Here is a 26,549-nt window from a genome sequence, read left to right as displayed (position 1 = left end):
CTTGCTTTGCTTCTTCTTTTAAAGACAGTTTTGGGGGGAAATCAGTAATGTCACTTCCTGTCCTGCTGTATCATAGAAAATTCAGTGATGTTGCTTCCTGTGTAGATGGATGATGGCAGATCCAGTGATGTCACTTCCTGTGCTGATGGGTGATGGGAGCGTGAGGGTGGGTGTTAGAGTGAGTGAAAGGATGGATGGATGAGTGAAAGGATGGATATAAGGATGGATGAGTGACAGAATAGGTGGATGAGTGAAAGAATGGGCAGATTAGTGAATGGTATGGATGAATGATGAGTGAAAGAATGACCCGGCTGATGGATGAATGAAAGGGTGTCTAGATGAATGAGAGGATAAATGAATGAATAGATGGGTGGGCTAGTGAGTGAAAGGATGCATGGATGAGTGAAAGGGTAAATGGATGGATACATGGGTGGAAGGGTGGATGAGCGAAAGGATGGATGGATGGGTGGATTCAAAGGATGGGTGGATGGATGGATGAGTAAAAGGATAGGTGGATGAGTTAAAGGATAGATGGATGAGTGAAAAGATGGATGTAAGGATGGATGAGTGAAATAATGAATGGATGAATGAAAGGGTGGATAGATGAAAGGATAGACTGATGGATGGATGGATGAGTGAAAGTGTGAATGGATGGGTGTATGGTGAATCAGGTAATGGATTAGTGAAAGGATGGATGGCTGAGTGAAAGGCTGGATGGATGGATGAGGGAAATGATGAATGGATGGAGTGAAAGGGTAGATGAGTGGGTGAAGTGAAAAGTTTGGCCGATGGATGAGCAAAAGGATGGAAGGATGATTGAAAGGGTGGATGGGTGCATGGATAGGTGCATGGCTTGTGGATGTATGGATGAGTGAAAGCTTGGATAGACGGATGGATGACTGATATGCTGGATGGGAGGTAGATAGATGAATTAATCAATAGGTTTGATGGATAGGTTTGGAGATGGGTGGATAGGTTTGGAGATCGATGGGTGGAAGGATGTACGGATGGACAAAATGGTGAAAGACTGAGTTATGGATGGAAGAATAAATGGAATAGGATGCATAGGTAAAATGGTGGATATCAGCGGGTGGATGATGGGATGAAAAGATGAATGGATAGATGCTAGAATGGAAGAGACAAGAGAGCTCTTCTGGGAAGGGTCGCAATGACTTGCTTTGTTTTGTTAGTGCCATAAGAGCTTTGGTTCAAAGTGGATGGTATTTTAATTTTCTGGCTACTCCTTTGAGCGTGTATGTACATTCACCCCTTTTTCACTAACATCATCTTTTTCACTCACTTGGTTCACTCACACATTAGGGCAGTGGTCTCCAAACGTTTTAATGCCGCGCCCCCAGTTGAAAAATAAAAATCATTGGGCCCCCCCTCAGAATTTTTCACAAATATTATATAAAGATGCCAATGTTTAAATATGTCTAGATGTATATAAACATTGCAGTTAAGTACTGTTGCTGTTTTAAAATGCAATAACATGTTTCTGCTTAAAACAAAACAGTGTTACCTGTGTAATGCTTCTTTTGGCCAGAGCCTGGCACCCCCCCCCCCCCCGGGATCACTTGAGGCCCCCCAGTTTGAAGGTCTCTGCATTAGTGTCTAAGAGATAAAGTGAAGTGCACAAGGGCAGGCAATAGGGTTACAAACATAGTGGAGGCAGTTGTAGAAGGGCGAACAAAGGATCATGAGAGTATTTGGGGCGTGGAAGGCCAATAAACTTTGCAGCACGTGCATGGGGGACAAACAGAGCTGATTATACACCTACATTTTTTCATGACTATCTTGTAGGTATTGGAAAGCAAATGCAAGGTGATTGTTTTGTAATTTGTAAATCCAGCTTCATCCAATTAGAAGATCACTTTTCAAAATCTAATGTTTTTGCAGCCCCAATTATTGGCAAGACTTTGCAAATCCTACTGGCTCACGTATCTCTATCATGCACTGGAAAACAACATTACTCTGAGTTCTATAAAAGTAGGCAGGAAAATCTGTAAGGTGACATTATAGGAGATTCTGTAGTCAGCCGATGCTATTGTAAATTGTGCTCTGGGTGCTTCACTGGGTGCCCTAAACATTTATGTCAGATGTCTCCAACCAGTCGATCGTAAGCTACCAGTAGTTCACACAAATCTTCAGAGTAGCTCCCAGCCTTGTACTAAAAACTGCAATTAAAAATTGTTGTGTTTTCCTTTTAAAGTTAAGGAAAGGCTGTGTTTATTCTACATTATTCTCAGGCTGCAGACAGCAAAACCTGATAATGAGCAGTGCTCCACTAAAATTTATGACAGAGGTTCAGTACTGAAGCAAACAGGTATTTAACTCTTAAATAAAAGTCATCAATATTGGAGCGTGAGATCAAAATGATGTTTCTGAATGCTTTTAACTGAGAAAAATTCAAATGAAGAGTTAATTATTAAGTTAACTCTTCGTTTTCACTTTCTCCCATTTCAATGTGTTGCATTTACAAACAGCAGGAATCTTGCTCCCAGTGGCTGGTAGACACAGTGCCATATTTATTTCTGAGAAACACAGTCATCTGTCATTTTTTTAAATGGGAGAAATTTCAAGTGGAGAAAAATGTTTCTATGAAACATAAGTCTTAGTGTTTTTCTCTACTTTCAAGTAAGCCAATTAAAGGCCTAATTTCGATATTGGCGGGCGGGTTACTCCGTCACAACGGTTACGGATATACGGTCCGCCGAAATCTAAATCCCATAAGACATAATGGGATTTAAATTTCGGCAGACGGGATTTCTGTCACTGTTGTGACAGAGTAACCCATCCATCAATATCTAAAGAAGGCCAAAAGTCTTAAGGACTCATTACAAGCTTAGCAGTCATGAGAATGCCAAACTTGCGATGGCGATCGGAGTGCTGTGGCTGTGGAGATCCGACAGCCAAATTACAACTTTGGCTGTGGGACTGCCAGAGGACCGTCGTCCCCGCTAGGAACATGATTCCCGATGGCATGACTGCGGTTGAGCTTGCAACCAGCCATGGCGGCGCTGAACTCAGTGCCGCCTGGCAGACTATAACACCTCTCTCTGTCAGCCTTTTCATTGCGAGGAGCCCGCCATGAAAAGGCTGGCAGAAAGGAAGTACTGGGGCCACAGGGGACCCCCTGCACTGCCCACAATCATGTTGTGGGCAAGGCAGGGGCCCTCCTACCCAGCACCCTCGGAATGCGCACTGTCGGATTTGCAGACAGTGCGCATGTCCGAGGGTGCTGGAGTGTTAGTATATAATATCCTAACACTGTTCCAGCGGGTCAGCCCGGCGGGAACATTGTAATACCCACTGGGGGAACATCGCCCCTATGGCGGTGGCGTCCTCCCAGTGGGTTTGGCGGCACCATGGTGGGACCACCAAACTCGTAATGAGCCTATTAATGTTTTATGAAGCATGTTACTTCACTTTAAATACCTCCCATTTAAACAAATAACTATTTTTCTGTTATAAATATGTCACCATGTCTACGTCACTGGGAGAAAAATGCCTGCTGATTGTAAATGGAACACTTTGACATGGAAGAAAATTAAAATTATGAGCTTTATGGAATGCATATGAACATAGAGTTAACTCTTCAGTTGATTTTTTTCCTATTTCAAAGTGTCACATTTACATAGAGCAGGCATCTTACTCATAGTGGCTGGTAGGAACTCTTCCATATTTACAACTGAAAAATACAACCATTTTGTAAAATGGGAAAATGTTAAATTAAAATGCAGAAAAATGTTCCAGCAAGTGCAGAACAATATTCCTTATTATGAACATTTTTGCAGAATATTTTTCTGCTCTTTCTCCCATTTAAAAAAATGGTTGTATGTTTGTGTTGTACATGTAACTGTGCAACATATGGCGAAAGGTATGTCCTGTGCTACAAGTGCATTCAACACAGGCTTTCAGTCACCCATACATGGATGCCCTGTCATAGGCCCCTTAGTCACAGTATTCTGTTAAACCATAGTATCGGGCTCTATGGACATTAGGTTTAAAGTCAAGCAAGCTGGACGAGGGGATGTCTGATAATGCACGAGTTGCTTGCCTTCAGTAACTCACCACGATTTTCAATGACCAGAAGTAGCTCTTATTACAGAAAAGATTGGAGACCCATTATGTCCTTTCTGTGACCTTCTCTATGAACACGTAATCACTGCCACAAAATTCTATTTTTCGGTGAAAGATTTGCCATTCATAACCCGGGTTACTGGTAATAAGTGGCGGGGGTTACCAAATTATGTAACAGGGTTGACTAAATTCTGCTAAAAAAAGGAAAGTTAGGCGGCATTACGAAGCATGTTTTTTGGCAGTACTGCTATACTATTTTACTGTTTTTGCATGTTTAACACTGTCTAGGTAAATGTTTCACTTAATTACTATCAATGTAATGCTAAAACACAGCAATCAAAAGGTGACCGGTTAACCTTTCCAGTTAATAGAACACAAAAAATGGCAACACTGAGAAAAACAAACAATGCACATTCCCAAAAATCCTCTACATATAGTAATGGTTGAAGGTACTCATACACTAAGGCACATTGTTGCCATGATGTGCGTCCTGGAGTTCCAAAGCAGAAGACCAGTTACATAGACAAAACACAGAAGAAATAGCGGAGCACACAAATTCTTTTAGTCATATACAAATGTTTCAAAACCAATTAAGGCTTGAAAGGGACAACATTTAGATTATTGTTAAGGTGATTTCCTCAATACAAATGGCAAAGGTGTAGGTTCTCTTATAACATATATATATCAATTCTTTTATACATATAAAATTTTGATTGAAAACATATAACATAAAGGACAAATTATTACATGACAACAGAAAAAATACATTATATAACTAACACAAAAAACATAAATTGTTCCTATTGAAATGACTCCATTCCGAAGTATTGTGGGCCAGACACCAAGCATCCAGGTAAAGACAGAACCGGTCAATGCAGTGACTGCATTCACACCAAAAAACAAGAATGACTCCCCAAAAGGAAAACCCAGAGACAAAGTCTGCAGATGGTACGGCAACCCGCTACCACAACCAGCAGGCTGCCCAGCCCGAGGAAAATCATGTAGTGCGTGTGGCAAGCTCAACCACTTCGCGAAGGTCTGCCACTCCGCACCAAAGGCGCCCACTACCAGGAAGACTGTGCAGTAACTGCATCTCCCAATACCGCATCCGACAGCAACACGGACGATGACCAACAGGTAGTTCATGTCATATATGCTGTCGGCAACCGACGACTGCCCATGTGTCAAGTGGAGCTGCATCACCAGCGTGTTTCAGCCCTAATCGACACCGGAGCGTCAATTAACCTCATGGCCGAAGACATATATCAAAACCTCACAGAACCACCGTCTCTGAAACCCACATTAGCACAAGTCCACGCTTTTGGGAGCAGACGCCCACTTGACATAGCCGGCGTTTTCACTACGGACATTACCCACGGAGACTCAAAGATCACAGCCAAAATCTATGTGTCACGAGAAGGGTCAGGATTTTTGCTTAGCTGCAGCGCAGCTCAGAACCTCAACTTAGTACAGTTTGCGTTTAGCATTCAAGCCCACTGTTCGAGGGCATCAGATGCCTAAAGGGCCCACCCCTCAAACTCCACATAGATGAGTCAGTAGCCCCCGTGGCCCTCAGTCACAGGCAGGTAGCATTCCATCTACGGCCTAAAGTCAGGAATGAACTCCTAATGCTAGAACAAGCCAGCATTATCGAACGGGTGACAGGGCCCACTCCATGGTTATCCCCCATTGTTGTTGCAAAGAAACCCAAACAACCAAATGCTGTCAGGATCTGTGTGGACATGTGCCTCCCCAATCCAGCCATCAGAAGGGAAAGGCATCTGACCCCAACCATCGAGGACATCATGGGAGGGCTTTCAGGGTCCAAGTGGTTCTCCAAGATGGACCTTCGGTCGGGGTACCACCAGATTATCCTGCACCCTACCTCATTGCCGATCACCTCGTTCTCCACCCACATAGGCCTCTGGAGGTACACCTGCCTAAATTTTGGCATCTCCAGTGCCGCCAAAGTGTGCCAACACAAGATCAAGGATGTCCTAGGAGGACTCGTCAGAGTCCCAAATGTCAGTGACAACTTCCTAGTTCATGCCCCCACTCTGGAAGATCATCTGACAAGGGTATGTGCTGTATTTGAGAGGCTGCAAGACCAAGGCTTAATGCTCCACAAAGAAAAGTGTGACTTCCTCAAGAAGGACATAAGCTTCTTCGGCTATCGCTTCTCGAAGCATGGCATCTGTCCAGACCCCCTCAAGGTCCGTGACAACCAGGAAGCCCCAGCACCCACATCTGCCTCCGGAGTCCAAAGTATCTTGGGGTGGTCACATACTGTGGCCAGTTCATAAAGAATCTGTCGGACCTGACTAGCCCCCTTCGAGTGCTGACCCGATCCGACCACCCGTGGGTCTGGAACACAGAGCAAGAGAAAGCTGTTGAGGACATGAAGAAGGCCCTGTCTGCAGAAACCACCCTTGTCTTTTTTGACCCCAGGCGACAGTCACAGCTGGCGGTAGATATTGTGGAGAGGAAAAGATCTGACATGTGCTTATAGGAACATGACATGTAGCTCTCTCTCCCTCTATCCTAAAAATGTGTTAGATATGTTGTCCATGCATATAAATGTGATGGTTGTATGTGATGTGATAGAAAGACAATTCCATGGAATACCATTACAGAGAATCCATTTCTCCTAAACTGTTTAATGGGATGTCATAGAAAATGATTCATAAAACGTATTTTCAACATTTGGTTTGGGATGCTTATTTTTAAGGTGTAAATGTAATGCTTGCAGGTCTTACATTCACAAACATTTTTGTCTGAGGTTTATTTCAATACTTTACTTCAGATGCTTTTAATTCACTGACTCCCTCACCACTCTTAAACATGATCCACCCCTAACTCTCTGACACTCACTAAACACCATTCATTCACATCCCCCAAAGACCACTCACCATGCCCAAACTCTACCCATCCCTGAAGTCTAAAAGCTGTCTTTCTCTAACCTTTTCTCATTCCTGGACCCTAAAAACCCCTCACCACACCAGTAAGTGTCCACATATTCCTGATCCCTAAACTCACCCCAATCCTGAACCCTAAAAAGCTATTTCTATGCCTAACCCTACCCATTTCTGAACTCTAAAAAGACTTTTCTACGCCTGTACTCTACCCAAACCTGACCCTTAAAACCCTATCCCCTCTAAACTTGATTCGTTCATGAACCCTAAAAAATCCTCACCATCCATCTTGGACACCTAAAAAAGCCCTAACTACTCCTAAGCTCCACCCATCCCTGAATCCTGAAACCCTTTCTACGTCTAAACTCCATCCATTCCTGGTTTTCAGTCTTTGCAAGATACTGATTTAAAACTGCTGTTTTTTATGACTGAACTGGTTGCAGAAGCATTTATTTGTTAAATTAGTAAGAGGTGTAAGTCATACAGTTGTGTGTGTTGTGCATTGCTCTAATGCATTTTCCCAAGAGTAAAGATTGGTTTTCTATCTTTATGTAGAAATATGTTAAAGTATGCACCTAGGTTCCAATTCACAAACCACATTTTGTAGTACATAAAGTAGTACTGCAAAATGCACTTCACGAATCTATAAATGTAAAGCTGCAACTCTTCATCATGTTCTATTGGGAGATCCTCACACCTGTTTACTATGTAGTATTAAATGTGATACGGACAAGGAGAAATGGCTGGAAAAAGGGGAATACTTACTACTAAATTGAAAGGGTTTAGGGAGGAGTAAGGAAGTGTTTAGGAAAACCTAAGGAGAGGTTTAGGGACGGTCAGACACCAACATAGAAAATAATTAGTCCATTGCTATTCACAAACTGCACTTCTAAAGTTACTAAAGCCAAAAAGGACCCAAACCAATAGTACATGTACTTCCATTCAGACCTGTAGTAAGTCCTGTAGTAATTCCAGGACAACATGTGGCCAGCTACTGGTACAGCAACACCCTCCCATAGAAACCAATAAAGGCTGGGGCTTATATTAGACCACCAAATTGAATAATGTTAAATTAAATATGTTTTTGACTCTGTGATGTATATATATGTAATTTATTGTTAAATGATATATAAATAATAATACACATAATTTTATGGTAAAATATTTTGATAGACTTTTTAATGTAAAATAAATATAATGTATTTAAATGGCTAAATTAATTTCAATTAATTCTATACATAATGCTTTGTGCTTGTTAATACATAGTAATTACATAAAAAATTACTTTAGGTGAGATTTTTAAAAATAAACATTTTAAAATAGTTGTAATTTATTTAGATATACTTGAATTAATGTAATATTTCATTGACAATTATTGTAAAAGTGCTGTAGTTTCTTTCATTTTGATCTACATTTAAAATAAATAAATAAATACAATTAGTTTGCAAACAAATTTCAACTAAAAAATAGTTTCAATATTTTTCTAAAGTTTAATAAACTTTTGTAAGTTTCCCCTATACTTTGCCATAGGGAGAGCTATGTCCTAGAGACGGAGTTCTCTGCCTACATGGGAAAATTCATGAATCTTTATTAAACAAATACCACCTCTTTTTTTAACATTCAGTTTAGTGTATGCTAATTTTTAAAAAGTTGAAATTAATTAGTTTAAGTTACCATTCTCCCTTGAGGGGTTCTATTTTAAGTCCCTGGATCCATTATTTTCTATTGGATGGTACTGCAATATCAGTAGTTGGCCATGTGTGGTACCTGACTTACGGCTACTACTTTTTGGCTATAGTAACTCTACCGTCAAACATTTGACTTTAATCCTTGTTTCAAGGGGTGGAAAAGTATGTTGAAACTGTTCTGTAACTTTACACTAATAAATGGTGACTAACCAAAAGTAGTAAAGGTACTCAGAAGTGAAAGTGTAAACTTACAGGTGTATTTTACTCATGTGTAAGTTTATCTTTGTGACTAGACACCCTATATTCTTTGTTTGTAAGACACTTTTTTCTGGAGGATGGGGTCTGTGGGCTGAGAGACACCTTTGTGTATGAAAGCTGGGGTGTTGCATCATGTGTTTGAAGTTGTGCTTCACTACGTGGCTCTGTTACGTAGATGGAGTGGTGTTTAGAAATGGATGCTGAATAGTTATTTGGAACAGATATGTTTTGGGGATCCGTTTCAAATACTGATTCAGTACCCAATGTATCAATGTTTTGCAACCCTATTCTGGTTACAGCACCTTGCAAAATTACATACTCTCATGAGGGGGAAGTAGTAACCCGTTCCCAAAAGGGAAGGACTACCCTTGGTCCTGCTTCCCCTTTGTGAATGTAAAAAATACAAACAGTTTGCTGGGGAGTATGCAGTGGTCCAGGAAAACACTGCCAACTCTGAAGTAAACGTAAAAAAATTAAACTTTTATTACTTTCAAGAAAATGGACTACATTTTAAAATAAAGATGGCTTTATTTAAAGGTGTTAATAAACCTTGACGAAAACCCTGCCTTGATCAATAGATTGTGGTTTGTCGGGGGTTTTTTGAGCCAATTTTACCTTTCCCTTTTTCTCTCTCCTTTTGTTTGCCTACCTGTGGGTTAGAATTCTTCCCTACACACCATACTATGGCATATAGTATCAATACAAGAACTCCGGCAAAGATCCCCCTTCATGGGGTGCCCATCAGACAATGCAGTGCCAATCTGACGAGGAGCAAGCCCGATGATGAAGCATGACATCCTATTGGATGTGTGAGGGCATTTGCTTCTAGATAGGGGAGCGCCTGGTGGACTTACTATTCTTTCTTGGAACAGTGTACCCTTATTTATTGATATTATTGCTTCGGAGACTGTACACTGGACCATTAATCTCCCTGTCCCTCTCAGTATTGTTTATTTTAAGGTGACCAGAGGTCACCATCCTTTGATGGACACAAATCGACGTGAGTCGCGCAATCTGTGACCTACCTCATTAATAGTCATGAGGTAGGTTGCATTGTGACCCGCTCAAAATCAGAATTTTACAAGCCAACATATTGGCACATAAGTACGTTTGTAGAATTCTTTACTGAGCACAAGCATACCAGTCGTACATTACGACTAGGATTTTTGCGCCTTGTTTTTAGTAGATCAGGCCCTAGGTCCTCTCAGCTGATTGCATTGCAGGGTAGTTAGGAGTACTTTAGGATTACTTTAGGATTGCCATTGCAAGGTTTATAAGTATGGGAAAGCGGCTAAATTCAATCTTGCTCTTCGTCGCTCGGCCCCACGCTACCTGTTTCACGTACTGATCATGCTAAAAGATCGGGCTTCAAAGTAAGAGGTAACGAGACGGTTACAAATGCCACATTGTACAAAGGTTTCGCACTAGAAGCCAGTGAAAAGAAAGGATTGCCTTTTCATCACAACAATGGCGCGTCTTTCTTCCACTTCTACTTACGTGGTGAAGGCCGGATTCACTTTGGCTCCAAGGTAGTAAGAATAGAGGATAAACATCCCAATCATGAAGGCGAGGAAGACCATGATGAAGAGCACCATGAACTTGAAAATGTCCTTCACTGTCCGTCCGAGGGAGATCTGCAGGGGTCCGAAGCTCTCGTTGGCGGGCAGGATGTAGGCAATGCGCGAGAAGCTGAGCACCACGGCAATTGCATAAAGGCCTTCCGATATGATCTGAGGATCGGAGGGGACCCATTTATCTCTGGCTGCAGGAAATCAAATAAAAGGTAAGTTAGTGCGTAACCAACACAACGAGCCGCCCGCCAAAGGCAGCGCTCGCGTTTCCTCGAGGATTAATGTTTGTAGCCAACAGAACCCTTTTTTGTAATTCTGATAAATGTTCTGTCAGAAGCGAAGCCCCGTGTTAGCATTCTGTGCGGGCTAGCTTCAAAGGGCGCGCGCTTGCACGCTGAGAGCGCGGTCTGAGTTTGTCCTAAGTGAACAAGACTCGGGCCTTATAAACGCTATATAGATGAAGTAAAAAATACTAATTAAGCTTGAATGTAAGTGAGGGTGAGTACGGCTGTGGGAACGTTAAGTAGGTTAAATGTGTACATGGCATACATGTATATGCATGGGTGGGTACCTGATGGTGTGGGGGTTTCCGAGAATCTGAGGGTGTAAAACTCCTGCTGAGTGAGAACGTATGAGGCTGTGCCGCCTGATTCATGGACCTACAGGCGCGCGACTGTCTGGAGATCACTGGAGCGGCAGCTGCATGACGAACTGAATTAATGCCAATGATTTGTGCTACTGTTTGTTGTTTTAATATGAAAACCCTAATATAACAATAAATAATGAATGAGAATGTATATAATTGTGCCATGGTGGAAGAGTAGGGACACTCCTGAGTAAACACATTTTTGTCACCATATTTATTCATGTTTAGTGGCAACAACGCATAACAAGGTTACAATGGCATGGCCACCAATTTTACAATCTTGCTTCAATAATGCAAATCGTATGCTAGAAGAAGCACGCTCCCCAACAAGTGAGACCCAGGAGTCGGTATATGATGTAACAGTCGCCTAGACTAGTAAGCAGTAAATCCGAAATGAGCCGATGAAAGCCTCTCAGGAGATAAGCAAGTACAGGTTAGTCATGGACTATCGCATGGGTCCCTTCTTGGCACGTTCCAGGGAGGCGAGGGTGAGAGGTTGGTGGGGAGACGCAGGCCATTCTCATAGGGGAGGCAAGATGGGGCAGTCCTGAGTGAGTGGATTTAACAGTGTGGCCCAAATTGAATATAGATTTGTGTCACACTCAGATGAGTTTGAGTGGCGCTTTGTGACACAAAACAGCACAACCAGCAGCATCGATCAACTTTTGTGCTAAAAACGACTGCCCAGATTTACAAACTAGGCAGCGCAGTGCAGCAGTGAAAAGTGCTGCGGTGCATGATAGGGAGGGAACAGGAAGGTGCCATATCTACCGAGATATGGCTCGCTCTTCCCCTCTCCCTAGCGCCAGCACTGATTTTAGCTGCTGTGCGCCAAACACAACACCTCTCAGCCATAGTTCAAGGGTGTGTGCGTGAGTCTAGCAGGCTAGCCTTCCAGTACAAAATACTATGTTTAGACATACCTTGAAATTTTCCCACCCTGTATGTGTGCTGCAAAGTGCAGCACACATGCAAAGTTGGAAAAGAAAAGAGAAATGAAAACATTGTTGTAATGTGGCAGTCAGACTGTCGCAGTGGCGGTGGTCCAGACTTCCACCTACGAGTGTGGCTGTATATCGACCGCCACACTCGTAATGACTCCGATAGTGTTCCATATTTTATTTACAAAAATATTGTCCTATTGGGAGCAGATTTTCTTCTTTAAACCCCAATAGGACAATGTTCTGACTGTTGTATTTGGGAACTGTACTGAGTGTTTGTGGCTGTGTAACTATGAATTAATATGAGAAGAGTGACTGTGGGTGCATGAGTGGGAGAAAAAGACAGCAGGAGTGTAAGGGTTCAGGAAAGGTGAGGCATCCAGGTGGATGGAGGTGTATGTATCTGTGATGGAGTGCCATAGAAAATCAGTTGATTTAATATGACCTTGGAAAGTCACAAGTGGGAAGCAATGTCTCAGAGATTTGTAGGTATTTGTGTGAGAGTGCTCTGATCATGCTCATTGCATAACTATGAGTCAGACCCAAAGTGTGTGAGAATGCTAATGGGTAGTACTGTGAGGGTAAGTATTGTCTTATGACTGGACACATGGCTAAGTGAATTTAGCTCAGATGCATCATCTGCACCTGTGGAGGGTGAGGAGCTTTGAGCTGCAAGCTTTATATTTTCATAGATAAATTCTTTTTTGCATAAAAACGACAGAAAGGCCTACAAGCCAGCCTTTTTCCAGACATCATGGCACGTGTAAAAATAAAATAAAATAGTAATACAGAACCCAGTATACTCTAGAATAAACATAGATGTCAGAAATTGCACAGATTGCAATTTTCTAACTCACATTGCCATTTGCATCTTGTATTGTAAATGGATTTATCTAGCTTTCAACACATGAACAACTCAGGCCCCTCTGATATGCAATATCATACAAAGCTATAATGTTGCAACGTGTTCAAGGGCAAAGCAATGCCAGTTGATCCTTGATGTGCCCAGTAGAAATGAGGGAAGACGAGGGGTGCCAGATTTTCTCTTAAAGCTCCCAGTGTCTCATTGTACTGGGGGTGTCATGGAAAGCTGTAAAAGTGAATTATGCCTTGGCAGCAAACATACTTGCTCCACCCATGTTCTAACATATCTGAAGTTTAAGATCTTCAAATATTTCCACTGTGAAAGTGGAATATTTCAGGAAACCTGCTAGTGCCACGTGGTCGTCGATGTGTGGGTGCAGATTTATGTTTTTAACTATGAAGCCCAAAGCTTTCCAAATTAAAGAATGGGTTAAAATTAGGGATGGGTGATATATTTCACTCTGCCAGTGGAGTTTTGGCAACTCTGGGTTACGCTTGTAATGCTGCATTCTGGCCAAATTTCTCCAACCACTGCATGGCGGAGTTTCTTCTCGCAGGCAGCTCAAAAACCGCAAGCTGGCGAGCACGAGTGAGAGTTGGCGTCTCTTACTGCGTTTTTCTGTTGCTAGGAGGGCGCCCAGTGAGATTTCTCCAACGCAGGTGTCGCGCCTTTTCAAGGTTAGAAAGCTTCCGCTTGAACTGAAAAATAAACTCGAGAAGTTGCACCCTCTGGCATGCCGTGTGGTGCCATTTGCGCTGATTTTTCAGCATAAAATGATCTCAGAGTGCTAAATCACAGCATGAGCAGCGTGACTTGCTATTTACGCAGTTCATAAAATTCTGCAGAATCTCACAAAGTCTTTTTGGAACTTAGTAGAGTTAAACTTCACAAGTGCCGCCCAGGCTCAATTAAAATCTTCTGCTAGCCAAAGATTTAGTAGAACCTAATGTTCCCAGCTTACACATAGTTAACACATGCACGCTTTCTCTTGGCTCAGCTTACCAAACGTAAAGTATTCAATTTCTGGTGGCAGCGTGACCATGGAGAGGTCGTTTTCCTGAATGTGTTTGTCGACATACTGCTGTGCTTTGGTGGCTTGAACAAATGCAAAAAGTCGGGCTGTGAAGGCAGCAATGAATATGGACAGCATCCCAAAATCCAGAACGTTCCACAACTGTAGGATATACTCCCGTGGTCCCTCCAACCAGAGCTCCTTGCACTCTGACCACATCATCCCTGAAAGGCATAATAAGGTCTCACAATTAGATTGCTTTACGACACATTGTGGATCATGCTGGCTGGCTGCCATTCTCCAAAATGTTTATTTAAAGCTGGTCCTTTGAAGCAGGGTAAAAGTTATAAGAAAGACAACCCCAGATCTCTGGAAAGCCACAATCAAACATACACTCAGTATACATATAGAGATACCTATTAGCATTAGTGGCCCACTCTCAGTGGTAAATCAACAACACTCCTTCTCCTCCATCTCCGGCACGGGCAACCTAATATTCCCTGACAGCTGGTAACCTTCTTCAGACATACTTATGCCTAATCTTGGCAATGAATGGTAAGCAGTAAAGCACAACTCCTCACGCAAGCAGGCATGGGAATATGAGAATAGTTTCCCCGTGTCCCTCTCAGGTATGCCTAGTAGAACAGGCTCCATGACATGGAGAACATCTGGAAATGTGCCCGCTGGTGACTTGAGGTTAAGTGCCTGGTGATTCACCCATTGGGCCCCTCGGATCCGGGCTTTCCTGTCATGCATTGGGACCTGGCCTATCAAGGTCCCTTGCATTAAGGATGGTAATGCAAGAGTGAACATTTTTAAAGATTTCTTTTTTAATCAATAATGTACTAATCATTGATGAATTCCCATGTGAAACCGGGTGACTTTTGTAAATGGTCACCATAATTAATTTTGTTCTCTGTTTAAGCAAAACTTCAGTTAAAATCGTAGTTATTTTCTGTTGCTCAATGCTTACATAAAAGAGTGAGAAACAGGGTGCATGCTGTTTAGACCAAAAACTGCAGCCCTATGAGCAAAGAGAGAACTCTGTGAATATGAGACTAAATTGACTGCACACAGTTACTCTGCCTTTTGCCAGTCCACAATCCAGAGACACCCCTAACAGCAATCTGCTGGAGTGTTAAATTACAATGTGTCTGAATTTCTCTTAACAATACTATAACCTACATTAATTGGAAAAATACAGGAATGCTAGTTCAACGCACATAGAAAAGATAGGAATTTTAGTCCCTTGGGATCTCAGCAATGCAGGAATGCTACCCAACAATATATCGAGCAGTAGGAAAAGGATCTACAGAAGCTGAGAGAACACACAAATGTTAGCCTACAGGTTCAGGATCTCAGGAAACAGGCTACTACAGAATTTGTGGAACACAACAATGCTAACCTGCAGAATTTTAGGGAATATATGTTGCTTGACTGTGCAATCTTAGCAGTCACTGCAGATTTTTGCAAAACAAAACAATGCTAGCCTGCACAATCTAGACTACATACATGCTAGTTTATGAATTCTAAGCAACAGGCAGCATGGTGTAGCCATGGCATCTCAGGAATGCAGAGTAATGCCAGGCCACAGAATCTTGGGATTACAGATATTACGGAGAAATAGATATCAAAAGCAGCAATGACCTCAGAGCCACTTAGAAAGAAAAGGGAAACTGTTAACAATGTGAGCAGGGCTGCTGATCATGAACAGTGGTATCCGTTTACTTACACTCGATCTTTGACTCGCCCCTTTTCCTCAGTTGTGGAGCTGACAATCAGGCTGTTCATATGTTCTTTAAAATGAATTCTTTGGTTACTGGTTATCTGGGAAAGTGTTGAAGGGAAAAGTGACTAGGAATTCTGGGATGTATAGTTTCATGTCCAGGAATGGAACATTAGCAGGTTTCAGGAAGATCTGAGGGAGAGACTGTACGAAAGTACAATTTTACGGACATAGTTACCCCCACCTTTTGCCTGGTATCAGTGTGTTTAGACTGTAGCACACTGGGATCCTGCTAACCAGGACCCCAGTGTCAGTGCTCTCCCCCTAAATCTACTTGCAAGGTAAGGTTTACACCCTACAATTGGCATACTGGCGCATCCATATAAGTCCCTAGTATATGGTACTTACGTACCCAGGGCATTGGTACACCAGGGGTCCCCAATGGGCTGCAGCATGTATTATGCCACCCATGGGGGCCCATGCAAACTGTGACTGCAGGCCTGCCATTGCAGCCTGTGTGAAATGGTGCATGCACCTTTCACTTCTCATATAAGGATTGCCCTATATCATGGTCACTGCACTCTGACCCTGTAAGTCACCCCTAAAGTGGGGCTTTTAGCCAAAGGACCGGGTGCATGGTTCTAAGTGTAAGGGCACCCCTGCACAAGCAGAGGTGCCCCTACAAACCGCAGGTTCAATTCCCTTGGCTTTGTAAGTGTGAGGAAACCATCTTAAGATATGTAGTGGACACTGGCCAACACGAGTAGTGCAACTACATAATGGCTTCACTGAACATAGGTATGTTTGGTATCAAACATGTTAGAATCATGCAACCACATCGATTCCAGTGTTAGTTGCATGATACCTTGTACTCTGGGGGTTCCCTAGGAGCTCCCCCATGTCTGCCTCTACAGCCTTGCAAGGTGTACATGCCAACCCGTGCCTCTGCCGACCCCAGAGAGGCAGAGGTGCTCAAAAGTATGCACACGTTGAAAGGAGGAGGCTGCTGTGCAGCAGTGGTTTTACAAAATGGATTTCTCTGTAGGAGGCTGGTTCAGTATTTTGTGTACATCTCTGTCCCACAGGAAATCCTTTGTTCTGCCTTTCCCTGCTCAAGTTAGGCTCGACAGCAGGAGGGCAGAACAGTGTCTGGGGTCGGCAGGGAAAGGCAGAACAGCAGCCTCCTCCTTTCAACGTGTGCATACTTTTGAGCACCTCTGCCTCTTGATGTAGCAAAAACTTTTCAAAAGTATACTGGGAGCTGCATGAGCATGCCTATGTGTGACCTTCAGCAACTGTTAGATTCTGAAGGCCTGATTACGATCTTGGTGGATGTGATAGTTACTCACAAACGTGACAGATATCCCGTCTGCCGTATTACAAGTTCCATTATATCCTATGGAACTAATTAAAGACGGGCGGGATATCCGTCACATTTGTGACGGAGTACCCATCCGTCAAGGTCGTAATCAGGCCCTAAGGCTTTCCTGGTTTTTACCTCACCTGTCTCTTTTCAAATGTATTGGGATAAATTGACCACTAGAAAATGGGAGTTGGAGGTAGACGCTACAAGGATGGGCAACTGGCAAACTATTTGTAGGTTACCATGAAAGCCGGCCACAGGCTCATTGCAAGGTACATTGTAATCAGAGTCTCTGGTTTTATTGTATATATATTTTTTGAAATTATCCATCTCTGCCCCTATTCCTTTTCTCTCATTTAGATGGCATTAGTATTTTTGGTTGTTGAAAGAAATTATCCTGCAACCAGTATATTTCCAAATGTTTTTAAATAATAATTGTATTCACTCAACTTTCATGTCTGCAGAACACTGCGCTAAGTCATAAAGTAAAGTAAAGCAAAGCACACGCTTGAAAATATTAATATTGTAGTACTAAAAACACTGCAGTTCCTCAGCTTCATGTGGTTCAATGGGAAATTGTACTCCGTTTTTAACGCCATATGGTGTCAAATGGATCACATTTCTATATTTATTTCTGTTTTTAAAGCTACAGATGAGAGAATAGATTGTTTTCCTTCCGTATTTATATGTAGAAACCCTTAACCGGAGCCTTGATTATTTCGAGAACACGTTTTACGCACTTCACTGAAGGGCCCACCAGACCAGCTCCGGTACTGGAAGGGATGTAATTATCCAAATTACAGCTGCATTTTAGTATTCACAAGGGTGGGAGGGGCGGGGGGGATTGTCATTACTTCCGTGGGTCCTAGACACCCTTGCTGCCGGTTTGGATACTTTGGGCATCTCTGGTCTTTCAAAATATGTCTGATATGTACACTGCCCTTTAAATGCGCAATGTGGAAAGTCGACCGAGACAGTTTAAATTAAGAATTCAAACACAGCAGATTCATTGCCAATATTAACGCAGACATGTTAAAACAAAGCTTCTGCAACGCAAAAAATGGCTTCTGAAATAATTATTTTAAAAAATGCAGACAGCTACCCAACTGTAATGCACATATGTACTCGTAATGGATTTCTTTGCCCTGGTATTCAGAACGGATTATCGTTTGACATCAAATAAATGAATGTTCTTATTTAGACAAGAACACAAAAAAGCAATCACCCATCCAAGGAGGGAATATACAGTATACCTGAATCCCTGACGGGCTGTAAAAACAGTTCTGCAAGAGTAGCACGGCCTCTGCCAGCACTTCACATATTTTTCAGTGTGCGCTGTGCACTTGCAATATGGTCAGTCACAGCCGCATCCAGTGCTGCACTTGGAGAATGTTCCACCTCTCACTCCCTTTCATGGAAGTAGAAGTCACATATCATTCATGGGCGATCAAAGGAGGTAAGACCCTGTGCTCCTTTGAGAGGCAAAACATGTTTTTTTCAGTAATCTATGGCTTAAATGTCTTTCTTCTCTGCAATTTAATTAAAATAATTGAAAACAGGAAGGAACTTCCAAGTATTATTATTATATATATATATATATATATATATATATATATATATATATATATACTTTACTTTGAGTCAGCAGCGTCGGCGCGCCCCTGACCACCGTAGGCGCTCTTCAAAGCATGACCGCCTGTCCGCTGTTAATTAGTACATGAGTTCCCGCATACAATGACGTGATCAAGGTCCCCAAACGCGTACATGGGGAATGCCTAGATAAACAAAGATTGTTGCAGACCTCTAGTGTACTGTGAGAGCCGCTTCGTTTACCCGTACAAGGGAGCGCTTGGAATATATATATATATATATATATATATATATATAGAGCGAGAGAGAGAGAGGGAGAGGTTGTCTACCAGCACTCCACCCCACCCCCCTTTTCTCAGCGCCCACTTGGCAGATCACCCCAAAACCTTTAAGGAAGGAACTGAGGTGGACGAACTTGTAGTTTTGTGAAGATTTGTCAAACAACACCAAAGTCATTAGGTAAACAAAAATTCCACTTCCTATTGAAACTCGGCCCTGACTATACCTACACAATGGCAATATATATATATATATATATATATATAAATATATATATATATATATATATATATAGTCAGGGCCATGTTTCAATAGGAAATAGATTTTTCGTTTAGCTAATGACTTTGGTGTCGTTTGACAAATCTTCCCCAAACTTCCCCAAACTACAAGTTCGTTCACCTCAGATTCCTTCCTCAAAAAATTTGGGGTGACCTGTCAAGTGGGCGCTGAGAAAAAGGGGTGGGGGTGGGTCTAAAAACATTTTTTCTCCATGCAGTTTCTATAGGAACTTTAGACAATGCTGCAGCCAAAACGGCTGAGCGAAATTACACCAAATTTAGCAGAAAGCTTAAATAAACTGGATCTTAACCAAGACCCAAAAGGCAAACTTTTGTGATTTGGTGAAAATCCATTATGCTATTTGAGAGAAATTAGGCTTCAAAATGAATACATATCTAGCAATGTGGTACCTCTGAGGGAGTACAGAGGGGAAAAAAAGTCAAAAAAGCATTCTGACTGGCTGTTCCCATGGGCCTCGGACAACTCCTGTGAGACCAAACACTATGATTCATTAGTTACAAAATGAAGAAAAATGTTGCAGCTGGGCCACCATTTTCCCTGGTGTTTGCGTGTGTGTGTATGTGTGTGTGTGTGTGTGTGTGGGGGGGGGGGGTGTCCTAGATGGACCACCCCTGGATTTAAAGTGCAAAAAAAATTTTTTTCACACCACCGCTGACTCACAGTACTCAGCATCCCCAGCAAAAAAGTACAGCAAGATTACTGTGGGACCAATAAGAAAAGTTGTGTAACTGTTGGTGTTGCACAACCATGGGGGTGGTTGGCCAGCAATGGGAGGTTGACAGCCTGCAGGAGTTGGCTCTGTGGTGAGACTGTAAATGACTGAGGGCCACACTTGGTGGGGGTTGGTCATGCACAGGAGTTGGCCACTCAACCCCATGCTGCACACAGGCAAAGGCAGAAGGCCAGGTGCGGCAGGGTTTGGGTGCCTGTAGGGAATTGGGCACAGAGTCACGCTCCAGGCCAGGCCCTGTGCCCAACATCCACCACGCAGGCCTAAAGATCGAAAGCTGCAAAGGATTGAGACAGTTAGCCATGGTAATAAAGTCTTACTTCCCGTTAAAAAAAATAGAAATTCACTGAAAAAACCTAGGGTTAAAAGATGTTATAGTTAGCCATGGTACCTTACTTTATTTATTTTTTAAATCTAGTAATCCACTAAAAAAATACAAAGGTTAAAGTGGCATTATAGGTAGGTGAATATGTCTGTTAAATGTGCCATTTTAAACTAAAAAAATACAATCACCAGTTACAGTTAACTGAATTAATTTTACTTTCACGCTTGCCATACATTGCTTGTGATGTCAGATATGACATCACTAATGACATATTCTGTTATATCATTGATATTATCTCTGATGACACCTAAAATGGCATCATTAATGACATCACTGTACATGGCAAGTGCACAAATTACAGTTACTTCTGTAACTATAACTGGTAAATTTCAGTGTTTTCTGAGTTTAAATGTTATTTTTAGCAGACATTTTCACATAACTATAAAGTCAATTTGACCTTTGTTTTTTCAGTGAATTTGTGTGTTTTTTAAATATAAAGTAAGATATTTTATACTATGTAATATGTGGGGTCATATATGAGGTCATAAGCAGTGTATGGCTAGCACGCAAGTTATAGGTCATAGTTACTTCAGTTTTTATGTAAAGAAAGATATTTTTACCATACCTAACTATAACATCACATTAACTTCATATTTTTCAGTGAATTTGTACATTTTTTAAATAAATGTTAAGTAATATGCTATTGCCATTTACATCATCTAAGGAAGGCTGACTTCCCCCCCTCCCCCCCACCTTGCCTGTGGCAAGGCCCTGCATCCAAATTCCCATGGGCGGCCAACCCCACTTGTTTTTTTTATTGTTTGCTTGTTGATCTTGTGGGACTCTTGTAGGTGGAATGGAGGGGGGTCATGCTGGCCCTATTGAAGCCATGCAGGACTCTCATAAAAAAGTTAAAACTTTAGGTGCCCGGGCACAAGGTCCAGGGAACAAAGTCCCCTTGTCCTCTAATGGTGGCTGTAGCATATCTCTATTCTGTGGCCAGCCAAGCATAGCGTGAGCTCCTGCGAGACTCATGGGAGCAAAGCCACTGATGGGATAAAAGCCCCCTTGGCCAATCAGATGCCATATTATTTGAAGTTGCACGTCCAATTGTTCAGATAGCTGTACATTTTGAACCTTAATTTCTCAAAACCTACTGGAGGGAGTTATCTCATATAATAAAAAAGTATGCTTTCTGAGTAAAGATCTAGCTTTCTGCTGCATTTGGTGTAATACTATGCTGCTGTACTGGCTTGAATGCAGTCTAAAATCCCATATAGAAATTGTATGGGGAAATTGCGTTTTAGGAGCCCAACTATTTTTTGTCCCCCCCCCCTCTTTATGGGTCACCCAAAACTTTCCAGGAAGGAGCTGAGGTGGATGAACTTTTTGCTGAATGTTTTGTGAAAATTTGTCAAACAGCCCTAAAGTTATTAGTGAAACAAAAACACTCTTCCTATGGGAAGTCTAACATAACTATAACTACACAGTGGTGACTGCCATCTATCGGTCTCTATCTATCTGTCTTTTTTTATTTTACCAGTATTTTACCTTTGGGATACTCTGCAGTCAGGTCAGAGATTTCCATATAGTTAAGTGTAGGAAAAAGAAAAAAAAATATTAAAACTATGTTATGGTAAATGGTAACATAAATTCATTTTTATATATTTTAAAATGAATTTAGTTTTATTTTATTAAAAATGTTTTAATTTTTAAAATGTAAATATGGTATTCAAATATTTTAAAATTAAATAATAAATATGTACTATTTTTAAATTTTCAAACATAAAATTTTAAATATTTTTATTTGTAACTTTTTTAGATATTTTAATTTAATATCATTTCCCATGGGGTTTAATTTAAATTCCCGGACTCCATTATTTTCTACAGTAGGGTGTTGCAGTACCAGTGGTTGGCCATGTGTGGTGCTGGACTTATTACAGATTTTTTATTCATAACTTGCACTCAGATTTTGTTAATAAACAAAAAGTAGTAAATTTACTTAAGAGTGTAAATTACTCAACCGTTAGACAGGGGCCGAACCTATGATAAGTAGGTCTTATATGATACAATGATTCCTATGTACCTCAGGGTGGCATGAGAGCAGGCTGGTTGCTTTTAGCTGCTGTTGTAAAAGCATCTGTATTATACTGTTAATTCAACAGCACAATCAAAATGGCTTCCCTAATGGTGCAAAGTTAAAGCAAAATGGCCAAACAAACCACCCATGTGTCACAAACAGAACTGTGATTCACTGAAATGATGATGCTTGGGAATGGATAATAAATGGGCAATAGACTAAAGCTTTGTCCAGGATGTTATCAGGCACTCATAAGCAGTGGAACAACATTGAACAATATTTCGTAGAGGGCAGCATACTTACCTACTACCCACACCATGATCAGCATCTCGGTCCAAGTGAAACGGGTCGTTTTTACCCTGAACACTTGTTTTGGGTACTCGATCACAGTGACATTTGGCATGGTTTTGATGCCTTCGAACCGATCTGAGGCATTAAACACCAAGAGGCACAGGAAAATAATGAACGATGCAGCATGGGCCACGAACTTCATGAAGGGACTTCGGAGAACCTTTCCAAGCTGTAACAATAGAACATACAATGTTTGTGAACTTTCCTGGCACAGTCATTCTTTTGTAGTGTTTACAACACTCATGGTAAAACAATCTGTGCAAGTAGGAGGTAGGTCAGTACCACAAAGGATGTTCTCCTAATATATGTCAGAAATGTAGTGCTGCTGTCAATGTTAAGGGATGATTTGCAGATTCTGGAGTCAAGAACCCTACAGTGAAAAATACAGAATAATACTGAAAGCTCCTGCTAAGCAGACTTTTGAGTAATCACAAGATTCAGAAGACCTAACTCAGCCATTTCTCGGTAAGGCAAGACGTTCAGACACGCTGTTCAGATCACTGGATGATAATGCACCAGACACACCATTGTAAACAGATCACAAAACCCCCAAACTCAGTGCTTAATTTGTGCTTGTTTGTTTCCGGTGCTGAGCACCAGCACTTATTTTTGAGGGCCGGCGCTTATTCTTCTGCCTCGAGCATTTGCTGCGAACAAAAGACACTTATGGGAAAGACGGAGGAATAGAAAAACGAAAAAGTGTCACAAAGGGAGAAAGCTGCAAGAGTGAACTGAAGGGGCAAGGAGTGGCTTTAAAAAGATTGAAGAGGCCCAAGGTGGCTTCAGGATTACTCTGCCTCAGTACTCCGTATTCTTGCATTTATTAGAAGCAGCCGCATGTTTAAGTGGAGGACTTTGGCACCGGCATGTTTTTATTTACAAATTAAGCACTGACCAAGCTTAATCTTGACAGGGAATATTTAGGCCGATGCTGTAGGCAGTGGGTTATGTTATTGCTGGAGGAAAAGACTGGCCTCGACAGAGCTAAAATATCCCATAAACATTAAAGGTTCTCAATTATTTATTTGATTTAGAAACTTACAAATTTATGCAAGCAAAACTTAACGTGCAGAGTTTAAGGGTTTGGAACCGGGATACGTAGTCAGTGATAGCGAGCGGATACTTTGTCAGTACACATGCATTATTTTACAAACTCTTACTCCAAACAGTTTTAAAACAACCAGACATTATGACTCTTACTCCAAAAGTTATTTAAACCAAAAGAAAGGATGCAAAATTCTGGTGTATTTTGTCATTTTGCATGACCCTGTACATATTGAAAACTGGTGAAAAAATCTGCTGTACTTTTGGCGTAAACACACAAAGCTTTTCTGAAGGTATACTGCTTTTCCAGATAGTACTAATAAATACAGCTATTTATAGAATTGGAATGCAGAGATCATGCTACCTACTCTACTGGTCCACTCTCCAGTACTATACTTATTTAAAGGGGCCTTCAGCTCTTCATCCATTGGTCTGCTGGTGTGTCATTCATATTTAGCTTCCACCCATTGCAGCATACAGAATGGGGCAGCAGGTCAGCCTACTTGACCCACTGGCTAACTTCACTTTGAGTGACTTCATTTTGCTCTTCCACAAAGATCACATCCAACCAGCAAGTAGTCCCCTGCAGTGTCACTCTCAAATCCAATGTTCTCTTCTTCACATAATTGTCATTGGGCAAACTTTAGAAGCAATAGCTCTGACTGTAACTATGTGCCAGACAACTCTCCCCTTCCCCTCCTCCACTTCGCATCAAACATGCAGCTGGTACAGAGTGCTTGTGTCTTCTAAATAGCTTACGCTTTGTCTTTCCTCTGTGCTTCTCCTGTCCCATTGGCCTTTTGTTTGATTTGCTTCATTATCAGCAACATTGAGACTACAAGAAGATGCTAGAGCCCAATTCAACGTGGTGATTTTCATCTGCTTCCGTTGCACCACTGTGAGTAACACTAGTATTATTGCATTTGGGCTTTTACTGTATTTTATTGTGTTGGTACACTATTAGATTTACTTATGGAGACGTTTTCACACATTATATTCTACCCATGCTGCAGAATTCTCTGCAATAGATTTTCTTTTGCTGTTGATGCACGGTACTTGCTGATATAGTGCTGACATGCACCTATATTAGGAAAAAGTTAAAATATTTTAATTGAATTAAAAATCGATGTGCATTTGTGGGGCCAGGGAGACAATATTTATGTTTTTTAAGTACATAGAAAAGTTACTTAAATGTAGTAGGATACAATAAAAGTGATATGTGTAATTACTTTTACCTAATTTGCTACAGGCATCAGATATGTTTGCTCTAATGGGGACTCATATAAGGCTATTATGTGCTGATATGTGAAACTTTTCCCTAAAGTAATAAGGCTATTGTCATTGATGGAGGCTGATAGGCAATGTCTGATCTGAGTGAAGTCTGCACTAGAGACAGGTGGTTACTGGTTGTGTAGTAACATAAACCCCAAACCTTGATCAGTCCTATGAACGTTTCAGTAATGCTACTAATATTCTCAAACAGAAATTTGGGGTAAATCTTCAAACACACTAGTTGGCAAACATCTTCCTCTGATTTCCCCGGGGAGAACTATACCACGACCAGAAAATATAAAAAGGAAATGCATTGCAGGCTTTGATAAGTCACTAACATTGCAGCATTCTTTTCAAAAATTGCACGGAGGTACGATTCACTTTCTTGTGCCCTAGGACTAAGCCTTCCGTTTATGTAATTGCTGGGGGCCATGCCCCTAAGCAAATATTCCTGGATGCTGCCAAGCGTTTTCATGTTATTTGCAGACAGACCTCCAAAAACCTACTTTTTAGCACACTTTAAGCATTACTAGAAACGCTGAAGTTTTAATAATGAATTATACTTAGCTGTGCATTGTTTTATAATATGCCATAAGTCTGCTATGTAATGCAAGTACTGTTTTTCTTCATGTGGTTCAGCCTCTCTTTTTTAACGAGATGCCACTTTAAGATTAAAGCCCTAGGTATAATCATCTATTACAAATTGATCTTTCAACCAGTTTGCATAAACCTGTCTCAGACAAGGCCGTGTGCAGCAGAGCAGATAATTGAATCGCCTGCCACAAACAGAATTTACAGGAGGCAACAAGACTTTCTGTGCTTCCTTCAAATTATCCTAAATTCCCTTAATATTGTAAACACATTGCATCAGTCAGAGACTGACAGAAATGTCTTACCTTTTGATTGTCAGTTGTTTCACTCTTATTGTCATCATTAAATGTTTGTATTGTACTGCAGTTGCATTTATTTAGTGCTTACTACCCCTAAACCAATTTATACTGGACAGCACTCTGTGCTCGAATTTAAGGTTAGTTGTTAGCCCAGTGTTACTCCAGGTTCTTTGTGTTACATTAAATTAATAGGGGTTAGGGTGATCATAGCTTGGAGAGGTGAATGTGAGTTCATACATATGGTTGGAGGGGTTAATAGATGAGACAGAGAAGATTATGTATTGTTGAGTTGAAAGGGTATGACTTTCAAAGGAGGAGAGTTTGTGATTTTGTTTTTTAATGAACTGTAGGCAATTTGCAGAAATACAATAACAGAGATTAGGGCAAACGTGTATTTAGAGGAGGTTGTGCTCAGAGAATGGAGGAATGCAGAAAATGGAAGAAAAGGAGAGGGGCCATTCAAAGGATAAAAGAAGAGGCAACAATCAAAAGATTTTAGTAAAGATCAGTGTTTCATACAGGATGTTAGGAATATAGAGGATGCTATTGAGATCGCACAAAATTTAAGTATGCAAGACTGCAGAAAAATACTATTTCTTGGATGCAAGATAGTGTCATAATTT

The 26,549-nt window shown here is 41.3% G+C and overlaps 1 protein-coding gene across 1 annotated transcript in view; it reads right to left on the bottom strand.

Annotated features, from left to right (window-relative positions):
• The window catches only part of TRPC3 (transient receptor potential cation channel subfamily C member 3), a 490,138-nt gene that overhangs the window by 61,053 nt on the left and 402,536 nt on the right, over positions 1 to 26,549 (bottom strand). Inside the window, exons 5-7 of the mRNA XM_069242530.1 lie at positions 22,673 to 22,889; positions 13,967 to 14,200; positions 10,439 to 10,703 (exon numbers count right to left, since the gene is read on the bottom strand). Of these exons, the coding sequence (XP_069098631.1) occupies positions 10,439 to 10,703; positions 13,967 to 14,200; positions 22,673 to 22,889 (716 nt within the window). The remainder of the gene's footprint in view (positions 1 to 10,438; positions 10,704 to 13,966; positions 14,201 to 22,672; positions 22,890 to 26,549) is intronic.

The sequence above is a fragment of the Pleurodeles waltl genome, chromosome 1_2 (assembly GCF_031143425.1).
Source record: "Pleurodeles waltl isolate 20211129_DDA chromosome 1_2, aPleWal1.hap1.20221129, whole genome shotgun sequence".
In the NCBI taxonomy this organism is placed as follows: domain Eukaryota; kingdom Metazoa; phylum Chordata; class Amphibia; order Caudata; family Salamandridae; genus Pleurodeles; species Pleurodeles waltl.
This window is presented reverse-complemented; position numbering and strand designations above follow the sequence as displayed.